The sequence below is a fragment of the Callorhinchus milii genome, unplaced genomic scaffold (genome assembly GCF_018977255.1).
Source record: "Callorhinchus milii isolate IMCB2004 unplaced genomic scaffold, IMCB_Cmil_1.0 Scaffold6, whole genome shotgun sequence".
Lineage (NCBI taxonomy): Eukaryota > Metazoa > Chordata > Chondrichthyes > Chimaeriformes > Callorhinchidae > Callorhinchus > Callorhinchus milii.
Window position 1 is genome coordinate 29,251,297 of NW_024704747.1, and position 15,213 is coordinate 29,266,509.

General features: G+C 45.4%; 2 protein-coding genes across 2 annotated transcripts in view; both read left to right on the forward strand.

Annotated features, from left to right (window-relative positions):
• Positions 1–3,808, forward strand: part of LOC103176394 (mucin-13) — a 33,565-nt gene extending 29,757 nt beyond the window's left edge. Inside the window, exons 19-23 of the mRNA XM_042336249.1 lie at positions 601–726; positions 1,349–1,386; positions 1,997–2,084; positions 2,640–2,808; positions 3,616–3,808. Coding sequence (XP_042192183.1) covers positions 601–726; positions 1,349–1,386; positions 1,997–2,020 — 188 coding nt within the window. The 3' untranslated portion in view covers positions 2,021–2,084; positions 2,640–2,808; positions 3,616–3,808. The remainder of the gene's footprint in view (positions 1–600; positions 727–1,348; positions 1,387–1,996; positions 2,085–2,639; positions 2,809–3,615) is intronic.
• Positions 3,809–7,026: 3,218 nt separating this feature from the next.
• Positions 7,027–15,213, forward strand: part of LOC103176393 (integrin, beta 5) — a 36,540-nt gene continuing 28,353 nt past the window's right edge. Inside the window, 6 exon segments of the mRNA XM_007889888.2 lie at positions 7,027–7,134; positions 9,079–9,164; positions 11,372–11,480; positions 11,483–11,578; positions 12,490–12,739; positions 13,849–14,017. Coding sequence (XP_007888079.2) covers positions 7,059–7,134; positions 9,079–9,164; positions 11,372–11,480; positions 11,483–11,578; positions 12,490–12,739; positions 13,849–14,017 — 786 coding nt within the window. The 5' untranslated portion in view covers positions 7,027–7,058.

Here is a 15,213-nt window from a genome sequence, read left to right on the forward strand (position 1 = left end):
AATATATTTGGTCACTCAATCCACGGCTGTTTGTGGGACGCTGCTGTGCGCAATTGGCTGCCGCGTTTCGCCCACAAAATATACAGTCAATTCACTTGACAATATATTCTGTGAAGCGCTTTGAGACATCTCGAAGATGTGATAAGGCGCTGTATCAAGTGCAAGGATTATTATTGTTATTGTTTGTTTCTAAATTGCTAATTATCAGAAGAATTATCAGTTCAAAGATTTACAAAGAATGTACAGTATGGAACCAGGTCAACTGGCCCAACCAGTCTGTGCTGAGTTTATACTCCATATCGCTATCCGCTCCTTGCTCCCTCCCACACCATTCTGTTCCCCTCTCCCTCATGTGAAGGTCTAGCTTCCTCTTGACTGTATGTAATATAAATAATAATAATCCTTGCATTTGATATAGCGCCTTGTTGCATATCTATATAAAAAAAACAATTTGTTTAACTAAAATATAAAATTAGCGACGGTTGCGTATTTTAATGCTATTTGATGACCTTTTGCTGTATTTTGGCTGTTAACGTCGGTGATATTTCAATGAGATTAATAGTGCCTAATGGCTATTTTCTACAACGCCTACTGTTGCAGGATGTGGCAACAAGTGTGTTGTTGAAAATCACAAGCAATGTATCGCAGAGTTCAATGTGACAGCTATCTGTGAATGTCTGCCTGGATATGAGAAAACCCGCAAGATGCAACATTTGAGTGCAAAGAGTTGAGTATCAGCGTTGAGTATAAAAACATTACAATCATAGATAAGATTTATTTTGGTTGTTTTATCAGCTATCTCATCAGGTCACAAGTACGGCCCGCAGTCACCCTCTTTACAGTTATCAATACTGAACTGGCCGAATCACCAAGTTATAAAGTGGGCCTGATTAGGTCTCTCTTGCAAACAGCCGGCACAGTCACGATGGGCCGAATGGCCTCCTTCTGTGCTGTAGTATTCTATAATTCTATGATTACCTGCATAAAGCCAATATTATTTTTCTGCCCTCAATTGAAATGTCTCACTGCAAATAATGCTTTGGGGACGTTCCAATGTATTCAACGGACTAACAGTCATGATTCTTACGCCTAAGAAACATGCATTGCCCTTGTCCATTGCTTCTTGTTCTGAACTCCCAGGTCTCCTTTAGAAACTCAATTGAATGGATAAAATGGAATAAAGTTAAATTGATTAAGTTAGATACCTTGAAAGATTCCAACATAACCTTTGAGCCACCTATGCTGAAGTATCGTCAACGGAGCATAATCATTCTCACACACCTGATTTATTACAAAGCTGAACATTTATCTACCGCAGTCTAAACTATGGCTTGATTTTGTTCATCAGATGTCGCTTTGGCTTTGGCGGAATCGACTGTAAGGATGGTAAGAATTGTATTCAATGACAAAATTCACACATTCAAATTAAAGAGAAATAAATGAAAATGGAGGATGACACGTATGAGTTTATGGAAGTGGACAGATGAATATTATCCCCACCCTGATCCCACCAGTTTGTGAAAACGAGAAGCCAATTAATAGGGAATACGCAATGTATTTTCAAAGTGATGTTTTTTTTAGCATAAAACTGAGGGGAGCTGTAGAGAAATATGCTTTTTAAAATTGTTAGTGTTCTAAAGGAAAGTATAGGGCGCATTAAATGAATTTAGTTGATATCATATAAAATTTAAACCATCAAGCTTTTTGCCTGTGTCTAAAATTGCAGGTAATTGCAGGCCGTATCCTCTGGTTGCTTTCCTTCATTTTACCTTTAATCATTTTGCCGTTATCTAAGTGAAGAAATAGCTGAGCAAAAAAAAAAAAAAATTGCAAAGCAGCAACGTTGATGTAAAATTTTAAATTTATTATTAGATTAATTATTCAATTTACTAAATGTAAAATTTAATGTAAGACTGAGGTCAAGTGTAAAATTTCAGCCTCAACGTGTTGCAGGAATCTATTGGGTAGTTATTTTGTGATGTACTTTTATTTGCAGGTTTTGAACTTGGCATTTTGGTGATTGGTGTGGCAGCAGGAGTTCTGTTACTGGGTATGGGAGCAGGTCTCATTTATATGTGTGCCAGGTAACTTTACTCATTTGGATATTTAATAAATACGCAATGATAGACTCAGTTATTGGGAGTAATTTCATAAGCTTGAAGATAAAATTTGTATCCGGTGTGAAATCATTACCGTGCCCTACCTATTTGATTTAGTTATGTATTCAGCTAAGAATTTCTTTACGTGCTGATTTAAGGATTTCAAAACATAGATTGTTTTATATCTCAAGTATTTTTTAAGGGCGAAACCTTAGCCAAGTTTCCTTACTCCACACGCCTCTGTTTACCGAGCAGTAAGTAGGAACCCGATTGTTAGTTGATTGTTGGATCACTTTCAGGGCTTAATAATCCCTTCAAAAAAAATTCATAATTGTCACTCAATCCCCGACTGTTTGTGGGACAGACGCCGCTGTGCGCAATTGGCTGCCGCGTTTCGCCCACAAAATATACAGTCAATTCACTTTACAGTACATCCTGTGAAGCGCTTTGAGACATCTCGAAGACGTGATAAGGCGCTGTATCAAATACGAGGATTATTATTATTATATTTTGATGGCTAACCTCGTTTTACAAATGCAGCAAGAAACGCAGCAAAACTGACCGTGAGCATCTCTTGAGCAACCAGCCGGAATTCAAGAAAGACCAACGATATGCGACAGGAAGGGCTGAGCAGTCGGATGCTCCCATGAGGATTCCGAGAGTCAACCCCGCAGAAAGTGACAATACAAACAGCAGATACTACGACGAAGTATGTTTTCGAAACGGGCACATCTTTGGGGTGGGGGTGTGTGGGGTAGCCCCAATGGTGTAGCGGGTACAGTTGGAGCTGGGCTGGGCATTCGAGCTGCTGTTTGTGTTGAGGTCGTGTTTATCTCTACATAGGATGTTGGTTGAAGCCTTTCCAGAGTAAAATTAGCTGTGATTATGGTCCGACTGTTCTTCAGTACCTCCACCAGCAGCTTATTACCGAGAGCTTACAGTATAGTCTGTGTAGCACTTTGCGATGTCTCGAAGCCGCGATGAGGTGCTGTATCAAATGCAAGGATTATTGTTATTATTATTATTTTCAATCATGACCTCATCTTAAATGTTTTGAAAAGCCCATTTGTAATAAAACAGCTCGGAACAAAACATGCCCGGGAGCAATTTATGCCTCACTGTTAATATCTTAGTTCAATTGTCCAGCACTTTTTTTTTATTTCTCCAATCTTGAGCATTATATTTTTGTGAACTGTAACTTGTAACCTCCTTCCAGATGTTAAGATATTATTTAATCGGTAAACCAGGTCCACTAGAGTAGCTTAAGGCAAAATCCTGCAGATGCTGGAAATCTGAAATAAAACAGAAGTGGCCGGGAACTCTCAGCAGGTCAGGCAGCATCTATGGAGAGACGAAAGTGAGTTAACGTTTCAGCTCCATGACTTTTTGTCAGAGTAGCCTATTTGACGGCTTTAAATGTTCCCCAATATTGTAGGTCTGTATTGTATTGTATTGATTGAAACCTACTATTAACTTCAGCAGTTACTTGCCCTAATTGTTTTCTGCTTTCCTTCAGGTTGAGAATTATGAGCCCCGAAACACAAGGAACTGGAATGATACTCCCATGCAGAAATACAACAGCGGAGTATATCAAAATGGAGCCATGGATTATAATTCTGACCGAAGGAGGCAATACTGATTTGCACCCAGCCCCCAATCTAGGCTTATTGTGGCAATCTCTAAAATTAAATAAATTAAATTCAAATTCTGTTCCGCCACATTGAATTGATTGATTGCTCATTGAATTTCGCCGTTCAGTTGATGGAAGCCCTCCACCACCTTGCCGCTTCCTAGCCTCTGTGACCTGTTAACATCACATCAACCTGTCCACTCCCTCCGCTCGGTGGGCTCTGGCCTGCTCCACGTCCCCAACCTGGCTCGCCCCACCATCGGCAGTCGGACCTTCAGCCTCTCTGCCCCCACCCTTTGGAACTTCATCCCATAGTCCCTTCATCTCGTTCCCTCCCTGGCCTCCTTGAAGGCACGTCTCAAATCCCTCCTCTTCGACCGCGCCTTCAGCTACCCTCCTACCCCCTACTCTCCACCCCTCCTGATGCCCACCCCCCCCCCCCCCCTCCCAGCTCAGGTCCAAATCCCTGACTGTCCAGGGCCTTGGGACATCCTCCCGATGTGAAAGGCTCCGTGTAAATGTCATTTGTTGCTACTGATTGTTTATTGAACTTCTACATTGAATCGATTGCTTATTGAACTGCTCCATTGAATTCAAACTTCCACCTCTTAGCCCAGCTGAGATGTACTTTTGATTTGTGTGACTTTCATATATCAATTAAATCATTTTCATATTACATTACCAAATTATGTCGTAAAGTGGTACTGATTGATCCCGAATTCCGCCAGTCTAACGAACTAAATAAGTCTTTCTCCTTTCTTGATGATACAATATGCTTTGCTAACAATCTGTAGCGCTATTGAAACAGCTGTAAGGTTCAGAGGCTTGTAATATAAGAATGAAAATTACTTTAAAAATAAAGGTTGTATCTCCAAAATCATATCAATTTTGTATACTGTTGTGGAATTTGTGGACAAACACTTCACAATATTTTGCGATTTTTTAAAAAAAAATCATAAGTTTCAACATTACTCCCAAACATCATTGCATGGTTTGTTTGCTGGCCTGGTTCAGTTGATGATAATAATCCTTGGATTTGATACAGCGCCTTATCACATCATTGAGACGCCTCAAAGCGCTTCACAGAACACACTGTAAAGTGAATTGTCTGTATATTTTGTGGGCGAAACGCGGCAGCCAATTGCGCACAGCAGCGTCCCCACAAACAGCCGTGGATTAAGTCGTCAATTTTTATTTTATTTTATGAATGTATATTTTTTAAATACCCGTTGCCTTCGTTCCTCCGGGTCTGGCCTCCTCCTTGTCCCCCGAGTCCTCCCCTCCACCCTCGGCGGCCGTGCCTTCAGCCACTGTGCCCCGAGGCTCTGGAACTGCCTTCCTCACTCCCTTCGTCTCACCCCCTCCCCATTTTCAGCTCTCTGCTGAAGACCTTTCTTTTCAACCGCACCTTTCCCCCCCCCCCCTCCCCCAGGCCCCCTCCCTCTGGCTCAGTCTCGGGATCCGTTACTGTAAAGCGCTCTGAGACGCCGTCTGGCGTGGAGGGCGCTATATAAATCCAAGTTGTTGTAAAAGGGATTGTTACCCACGGAAAGCGGGTAGGAAGTCGATTGGCGGATCGCTTTTCCGGGGGTAATAATCCCTTAAAGTAATAATAATAATTAGGTCACTCAATCCATGACTGTTTGTGGGACGCTCCTGCCCACAAAAATATACAGTCAATTCACTTTACAGTCTATGCTGTGAAGCGCTTTGAGACGTCTCGAAGACGTGGTAAGGCACTGTATCAAATGCGAGGATTATTATTATTATTATTATTATTACTTACCTGGCCTTAAAACTACACTCCCACCAGATGGAGCTATTCTATCGTACTGATCGTGGGTGGTGTCCAGACTTCATAATTCTAGTAAGATAATTGTGTGTTAATAGAGTTGTGAACTGGACATTCTGTGTCTGTAGCCATCAAAAACAATTATTATTGTGCATCAGATTTGTTCAAATCCAGATCCCATCTGAATGTAGATATGTTTATATTCTCCCCCCGAGTGCCAGAGCTCACACAACTCCTGTATCTTATGAAAGTGGCCAAAGTCAATTACTGTATAATAATAATAGTAATAATAATAATAATAATAATAATCCTTGCATTTGATACAGCGCCTTATCATGTCTCGGAGGCGTCTCAAAGCGCTTCACAGGATTTACTGCAAAGTGTAGTGACTGTATACCTTGTGGGCGAAACGTAGCAACTAATTGCACACAGCAGTGTCCCACAAACAGTCGTGGACTGAGTGACCAAATAACTATTATTATTTTTTTGAGGGATTATAACCCCCGGAAAGCAATACCACCAATCGACTGACAACCGGGTTCCTCCTGACTGCTGGTAAACAGGGGGGTGTTGGGGGGCCGCAGCGAGCCAGGCCCCTGTTACAGGCTGTTACAGCACTAGCCTCTGTTACAGGCTGTTACAGCACTAGCCCCTGTTACAGGCTGTTACAGTCCCAGCCCCTGTTACAGGCTGTTACAGTCCCAGCCCCTGTTACAGGCTGTTACAGTCCCAGCCCCTGTTACGGGCTGTTACAGTCCCAGCCCCTGTTACAGGCTGTTACAGTCCCAGCCCCTGTTACAGGCTGTTACAGTCCCAGCCCCTGTTACGGGCTGTTACAGTCCCAGCCCCTGTTACGGGCTGTTACAGTCCCAGCCCCTGTTACGGGCTGTTACAGTCCCAGCCCCTGTTACAGGGCTGTTACAGTCCCAGCCCCTGTTACGGGCTGTTACAGTCCCAGCCCCTGTTACAGGGCTGTTACAGTCCCAGCCCCTGTTACGGGCTGTTACAGTCCCAGCCCCTGTTACAGTCCCAGCCCCTGTTACAGGCTGTTACAGTCCCAGCCCCTGTTACAGGCTGTTACAGTCCCAGCCCCTGTTACAGGCTGTTACAGTCCCAGCCCCTGTTACAGGGCTGTTACAGTCCCAGCCCCTGTTACAGGCTGTTACAGTCCCAGCCCCTGTTACGGGCTGTTACAGTCCCAGCCCCTGTTACAGTCCCAGCCCCTGTTACGGGCTGTTACAGTCCCAGCCCCTGTTACAGTCCCAGCCCCTGTTACAGGCTGTTACAGTCCCAGCCCCTGTTACAGGGCTGTTACAGCTGTTACAGTGGGAGCTGCTGATTGGAAGGAGGCGCTGGTGATTGCGCTGTGGGGGTCGGGAGGGAAGGACATGTTGTGAGCGGCCGAGACTGGGGCCGGGGGTTGGGGTCGGGTTTGGGGTCGGGTTTGGGGTCGGGTTTGGGGTTGGGTTTGGGGTCGGGTTTGGGCCGGGGGTTGGGGTGGGGTCGGGGTGGGGTGGGGGGGGTCGCGGGGGCAGCGATGCTCACACACAGTGCGGTGGTGTATCTGTTCCTATTCTCTCCCGTTTGCCGTCCGTTCGCGCAGAATGTGAGAGGTGAGTCTCTGAGGGTTCAAACTGCCCCCAACTCACCAGAGGGTGAGGGAGAGGGGGGGGACCGAGTGTGAGAGTGAGGGAGTGAGTGTGAGAGAGTGAGTGTGTGTGAGTCTGTGAGTGACTGAGTGAGTGAGTGAGTGTGTGTGTGTGAGTCTGTGAGTGACTGAGTGAGTGAGTGAGTGTGTGTGTGTGAGTCTGTGAGTGAGTGTGAGAGTGAGGGAGTGTGTGTGAGTGAGTGTGAGAGTGAGTGTGTGTGAGTAAGTGAGTGTGTGAGTCTGTGAGTGAGTGAGTGTGTGTGAGTGTGAGTCTGTGAGTGAGTGTGAGTGAGTGTGTGTGTGTGATTGAGTGTGTGTGTGTGAGTGAGTGAGTGTGTGAGTCTGTGAGTGAGTGAGTGAGTGTGTTAGTGTGTGTGTGTATCTCTGTGTGGGTGTCTGTCTGTGTGGGTGTCTGTGTGTGGGTTTGTGTGGGTGTCTGTGTGTGGGTTTGTGTGGGTGTCGGGGTGTCTGTGTGGGTGTTTGTGTGGGTGTCGGGGTGTTTGTGTGGGTGTCTGTGTGGGTGTCTGTGTGTGGGTTTGTGTGGGTGTCTGTGTGGGTGTCTGTGTGTGGGTTTGTGTGTGAGTGTATCTGTCTGTGTGACTGTGTCCCTATGTGTGAGTGTTAGAGAGTGAGTGTGTGAGAGAGTGAGTGCACCAAACTCCGCTCCCCGACCCCCCCAGTCCTGGCCCTCCCCCCCCACCCCCACCCCCACACTCCGCTCCCCGACCCCCCAGTCCTGGCCCTCCCCCCCCACCCCCACACACTCCGCTCCCCAACCCCCCCAGTCCTGGTCCTCCCCCCCACCCCCACACTCCGCTCCCCAATCCCCCCAGTCCTGGCCCTCCGGCCCCCCACCCCCACACTCCGCTCCCTGACCCCCCCAGTCCTGGCCGGGCCGCACTGGCCTCCTATCCCAGAGAGGGTCCACTTCAAGACCCTCACCCTCGTATTCAAGTCCCTGCACTCCTCTGCACCCCCCGACCTCTCTGACCTCCTCTCTCCTCAAAACAGTACCCGTTGCCTTCGTTCCTCTGGCTCTGGCCTCCTCCTTGTCCCCCGAGTCCTCCCCTCCACCCTCGGCGGCCGTGCCTTCAGCCCCTGTGCCCCGAGGCTCTGGAACTGCCTTCCTCACTCCCTTCGTCTCACCCCCTCCCTTCCCATTTTCAGGTCTCCGCTGAAGACCTTTCTTTTCGACCGCTCCTTTGGTCACCTTCCCCCCCCTTCCCCCCGGCTCCCAGCACTCCCCCTGGCTCCCCCCCTTCCCCCGGCTCCCCGCTCCCTCTGGCCCCCCCCCCCCCCTTGGCTCGGTCCCGGGATCCGTTACTGTAAAGCGCTCTGAGACGCTGTCCGGCGTGGAGGGCGCTGTATAAATCCGAGTTGTTGTTGTTGTTGTTGTTGAGCGAGCGTGTGAGAGCGAGTGTGAGAGTGAGAGTGAGTGTGTGCTGCTGGTGATGTGTGTATCTGTAAGACATTTGACAAAAGTACAGCATTTTGTAAGAGCCCAAACCTGTTTGGTGTTCACGTGCTGCACAGTTGGCAGTTATACACAGCGTAAGCACCGTAACCGTAAGCACAACTAAAAAGGAAGGTCTTTGGGGGGGGGGGGCAGCAGATCAGATTGGCCGGGCGGTGCGAGGGCATGAAGGGATTTGAAGCTCGGCAGGGGATGGCGTGATGGGGGGGACGGAGGTTCTTGCGGGCGAGTATCCGGGCGGCGGAGTTGTGGATGAATTGAAGTTTGTGTCGGGTGGAGCTGGGGAGAACCAGCGAGGAGGGCACTGGAATAAGTCCGGGCGGGCAGTGACCAAGGCGTGGACGGATTGCACAGGCACGATTTGCCAGTTAGGATGTTTATTTGCACTTGTGTACATGCCTGGTCTGTGGAAACGTGTTGTATTTGTATCGAAAGGTCTCAACACGTGTACAAGTGGACATGCTACCTCGTGCCGCGATTGCCTGCTTATCCACCCTGACTGCGGCTGGTGTGTGGACGAGGTAGGGTTGTCTCAGGCTCCAGCAGTATTTTTGTTTTAAAAACCCCTGAATGTCGCCACGGGTGTAATTCTCCTGATCAATGGACTCTTTTCCCTCTTATCTGTTCTGCTGCCAATTATTTTCGATGGAAAAGATTTTTGCAGATTAACATTGTAGAAACCGCAGCAGTTTTTAAAAGGTTGTTGTTTCCAGTATCGTGTCTCTTATTATCTGGTTTTAAATAATAAGAGCAGTAATAAGTAATAATAATAATAATCCTTGCCCTAACCCTAAGTGAATTAACTGTATATTTTGTGGGCATAACCCGCTTGATTGATGGGTTTAGATGGCTATACTTTGAAGCGTTGCTTGTAGTTAAAAAAATCAATAATGATAATAATAATAATCCTCGCATTTGATATAGCGCTTTTCATGTCTTCGAGACGTCTCAAAGCGCTTCACAGAATAAACGGTAAAGTGAATCGACTGTATATTTTGTGGGCAAAACGCAGTAGCCAATCGCGTACACAAACAGTGGTGGATTGAAGTGACTAAACTATTATTGTTTTTTCTTCTTGAGAGATTATCATCAGGCATTTGGAGTAGGGAAACTTGCCCAAGGTTCGCCCGGCCGGGAATCAAACCCAGGTCCTCTCGCTTGCGAGCCGAGTGCTCTAACCACTGAGCTGCAGGACTCACATTGTACAGTCACTTACACAACTAACTTATCAGTTGGTATTTGTGACTGTGTTATGCCCCAACTGCTCCTTTGCTAAGATTAGTTTGAGTTCACTCAGCACACACTGGGATTGAAACCTGCACAACCTTTTTTGTTTGCGTGGCTCATTGATGTGCCCTGATGGAGTGGAAGCAATGCTGCAATTGTTGTAGACAGGAAATATTCATTCCATCTTTGCTTAACTTGTGCAATCCAGTTCCCTAAAGTAAGCAGACAGCATCGTGATTAATCATTTCTAAGATGCCACTGTAATAGTTTTCACAGTTATAGCATATCAGATATCGAGTTTCAGATGTGACCTTTAATGCTCTCGTATCTGTTACCCTGAAACAGAATTTCTGTGGTCAGAGCTCCGTGTAAAATCGGATGCTGAGCCCAATTTGGCTGCCGTGTTTTGCCCACAAATTCACTTTCCAGTATATTCTGTGAAGCGCTTTGAGATGTCTTGACACTGTGACAAGGCGCTGTATCAAATGCAAGGATTATTATCGTGTACTTCACTCTGCCAGGTTAGGGAAGTGATGGGGACAACAAAGGATCTTACTGCCATTTCAGGCTTCTAATCACAGTCTGTGGCTGCCTCTGTCTGCGTCGGATCTGTGTAACTTTTTTATGATCTATGTTTTGGGGGAGTTGAGGGTCTCAAACATTACTTAGCTTGGGGTTGAGGCTCTGGAAATGGAACGTAAGGCTTTGTGGAACAGCGTGGGGTAGGAATACACGGGGGAACATTAGGCAATTCACGTTATTTAAAGTAACGGACAGAATCCTGGGAGGGGAGCGGGGAGATTCGACAGGTGGATTCGGCAAGTCTACACACACCTGCGGTGTCAGCAGGGGTGACAGTTGGGCTGAAATAACTCTTCTATAAATAAACCCATTTTCACACAGCGAGCAGACTGTTAAACACTGGTGGCTTTATTAATGGTGCATCTGTTACACATCTCTGGGCTGCTGTACCACTTACTGCAGCTCTTTGTGTCAAGCCCTCCTTTTGTATTCAGGGTGCACTGAACACACTTCCGTCCACAGATCTCCTTCTTGTCCTGTAAGCAGTCAACTTGATCGATGTGTGAAAGCACCACTGGGCAGGAAGATAGCCTCAAACAAGTGTACGAAAGCAACTGTAAAATAATAATAATACCAATAACCCTTGCATTTGATAAGGTGCCTTACCACATCTTTGAGACGTCTCAAAGCACTTCACAGAATATGCTGTAAAGTGAATTGATTGTATATTTTTTGGGGGCAGAAAATAACAATTGGTTAATTCAAATATAAACTGAACTGCAGGAAGCAAACAAAATGCTCATGAACGGGAAATCAAAGTGTCCAATTTTCTTGAGGTGTTTGGAACAGGCTCCGAGACCCTCTTGATAGTTAAATGAAGACAATGACGATATTTTCTTTACAGAACCACACATGTTGTTGACTCGGTAAATGAGTTGAGATTCATTTTTTTTTGATTGTTTCCATTTTTACTTTGAAGGAATTTGGCCACAAGGGAACCATCTCTTCAAGATGTGACTTTAGGGATAACTTGATTGAAAGAGGATGCAGAAAGCAATTTATCGAGAGCCCTCAAAGCAGTATACGGATTGAAAGAAACTTCCTCTCAGCCATAAGGGATCAGGATCCACACAATCTGATGTTATTCAACTAACTCCTCAGAAGATTGCTCTCAGTCTAAGGCCAGGTAAGGACCATTTCTGTCTTAAGATCCTCTGATAATAATTATAATAATCCTGGCATTTGATATAGTGCTTTGTCACTTTGAGATGCCTCAAAGCGCTTCACAGAATATATTGTAAAGTGAATTGACTGAATATGTTGAGGGCAAAACGCGGCAGCCAATTGTGCACAGCAGCGTCCCACAAACAGCCGTGGATTGAGTCCAAATTATTATTATTTTTTTCAAAAAATAATTTGATACAAGTAATGTGAAGATTACCTTTTGACAGTGTTGTTTGTCTCTTCGCTCTTTCTTCCTTGAATGTATGATGTGATGCAGTACACATACAGGCAGATCCTCAATGTTCAGATGAAGGAAACGATCAACTCGTAAACATTTATTAAGCCAGTTAACTTGGCTTCTTCTGTTTAGAAACCATTCTGTTTAATATCCAGGCAGGGCAGTTTTGTCTGGCTTAACTGCATTTTATTTCATAGCTTACAGTAACATTCAGGTCACTGCAGTCAGACAATTTCCAAGTGCTCATTAACCCAGCTTCACTGAGCCAGATGCTTATGGTTCAAACCGAATTGGCTAACGTCATATTTTGAAGAATCTCGAGTATTTGTCAACACCCAAGCCTGTTTGTGTGGTGTATTTATGCTTGTTTAATCAAAGATTAATCCCATTATCTTCACCTGGTTTATATTGGCCATACGGTTACTAATTTGGTATCGGAGTTCAGATCTGAGAAAATCAAAATGTAGTAATAATAATAATCCTATTATTGTGATTAACTGTGTTTTTTGGGGGCGAGAGGGACTGTAACACGGCGGCCAATTGTGCACAAAAGCAAAGCAAAACCTTTTTTAAAAAAGGAAGATAAGATAAGATAAAACGTAAGAACTTTTAACCCTCTCAACCCCTTTGTGCAGATGCAGAGACCACGTTTCGAATGAAGGTGCGTCAGGTGGAGGATTACCCGGTGGATTTGTACTACCTGATGGACCTTTCACTCTCCATGAAGGACGACCTTGACAATATCCGGGTGTTGGGCACTACACTCTCTCGGGAGATGGCGAAGCTCACCAGCAACTTCCGTCTCGGCTTTGGGACGTTTGTGGACAAGCCCACATCACCGTTTTCATACACCGGATCCAAGTATCAGAACAACCCATGTCTAGGGTGAGTGAGGAAATAATCCACCATTTTATCCGGTCACTCAGTCCACTACTGTTTGTGGGACAGACGCTGCTGTGCGCAATCGGCTGCCCCGTTGCACCCACAAAACACACAATCACTTCACTTTACAGTGTATCCTGTGAAGCGCTTTGAGACGTCTCGAAGACATGAAAAGGCACTGTATAATAATGGAAAGATTATTATTATATTATTATTATCATTGTTAAAGGAAAGGATTCCCTGAGTGGCAAATCAGTGTATTTTTCATTTTCTGAGCAGTTCCTGATTTTGCCGAGTTTATATTTTGATCTGACTTTTCTGGCAATGTCCCCTTTTTGGGTGTGGGATATTGCACAATGGGGTTGAAATTCACGCCTGTCTAGACTGGACGTGTTTGCTGCTACAACTGCGGTGCAATTCTGTGAGCATCGTCAGTCCTTCAGCATTGTGCTCAACTGTGCATTGTTTATGTGTGAGCCTTGGCATTGAATACAGGGCAAGCCTAGTGTTGGGGACATAACAACAAGCCCAATGATGGTTTCCATCTGACATCAATGTACATTGTACAGCATGACACACAGGCCAGTGATCAGCAATAGAAGATGATTGTGTAAAAAAAAAAAATCCTGCGTAAGCTATTTAATGCCCACAGAACAGCTTCCACTTTCCGAGCTGCGCTGTCTCACATTGGCTTGCGATTGGAAGCTCATTTCATGGAACTGTGGAGTCCTGTAGCTCAGTGGTTAGAGCACTTGCCTCACAAGCGAGAGGAACTGGGTCTGATTCTCAGGCAGGGCAAAACGTAAGGCACGTTTCCTCACTCTACACACACGCCTCTGTTTACCTAGTCGTGGATTGAATGACCAAATTATTATTGTTTTGTATGCATGTAACTGGTTGGTGTTGAGTGAGTGAGTGGGGGCGGTGGGGGAGCTATAAGTGGCCTCTGCATTAGAAGTACGATCAGCTGTGGTTTCTGCTCCTAATTCTGTTCCAGTGATGGTTTCTGCAACAGCGTTTGTTAGTTCAGACATCAGGTGCAGAGTGTGTAACTGAGTGCAATGATGAAGCGGCAGATTGTCCTTGACCCTTCCCCCGTGTTTTTGGTGCAGGTATAAGTTATTCCCACAATGTGTCCCGTCCTTTGGTTTCCGGCACCTTCTGTCACTGACTGACAAGTCCGACAAATTCAACGCAGAAGTCCAGAAGCAGTTGGTGTCAAGGAACCGCGATGCCCCAGAAGGTGGCTTTGATGCTATCCTGCAAGCAGCTGTCTGTAAGGTGAGCATCCCATTCAGTCACACCCTCGACCCCTGAACCAGACGATACAGTCAGCAACTGAAGGGGTAAACTCAAAACAAATCTGTGGAAACTCGACTTCCATGAGCGAGGAGTAAACTGATGGAAAGGCTCCCAAGGGAGACAGACGATGGAAGCAGAAAATGTTGTTTGTTTCAAGAATAAATTAGATAGGTTTCTGCTAGAAAATAATATCTTGGGATACAGTCTATAGTTTGGGACACGACATGTCAAGTGACTGCCAGGATGATGGAAGGCGAACTAGATGGACCTTGGTCTTCTTTCGCATAGCAAATGTTCTTCTGTTCCATTTTAACACTGACCACTACATAAATAGATACGACAGTCCAATTTGATCTAATCCCATAAATTTAGCATTTGCCTGCAAAATACACATTCACTACACTCTGCAGTAAATCCTGTGAAGCACTTTTAGACCTAGTTCTCTCGATGTGAAAGAGGCGTGTGGAGTAAGGAAACTTGCCTAAGGTATTGCCCTGTCCCGGAATCGAACCCGGGTCCTCTCACTTGCGAGGCGAGTGCTCTAATAACTAAGCTACAGTTGCTGCAAAAGCAATTATTAGGACATTGGGTGAAGACAGGAATAGGCTTGGCTGTGATGCATTCCACAGCCAAATAGCCTGTCAGTTTGAACTGTGAGGGCTCAGACTCAAAAACTTTGCCAGAGGGGAAAGATAAATATTCTATTTTAATTTGACAACAACCGTGGCTGAGCTGAGCTTCTAAGCAGTTGAGGGATTAATACCTTCATAAATCACGTCCAGAATATTTGGCTGTTAATTACAGAACCAATGTCCATGCTATGGTGGGTCGTGGCGCAGTTTCTGCTGCTGATTCTTTCAGCCAGGATGTTGTTTGTGCATCTTGAAAATCCAGAGCTCCATAAACTTCCAAGAGATCATCTGTTGTGGTTTTAACATGTACGTCTATTGCAGCTCTTGTCTTTTTTTTCTATGTAATTTGTAAGGTTATTGAGTTAAAGTTTGTTGTCTGGGACAACTGCCTTGCATTATTGTGACATAATGTTCAGCTGGTTCAGAGGAGAGCTCGCAGTGCATAGTAAGTATGTGCTCCATTGGCTCCAACTTGAACTATGTGTTCAGCTTGAGACAAATAACTTCTACACTGTGCAGTCCTGTAGCTCAGTGGTTAGAGCA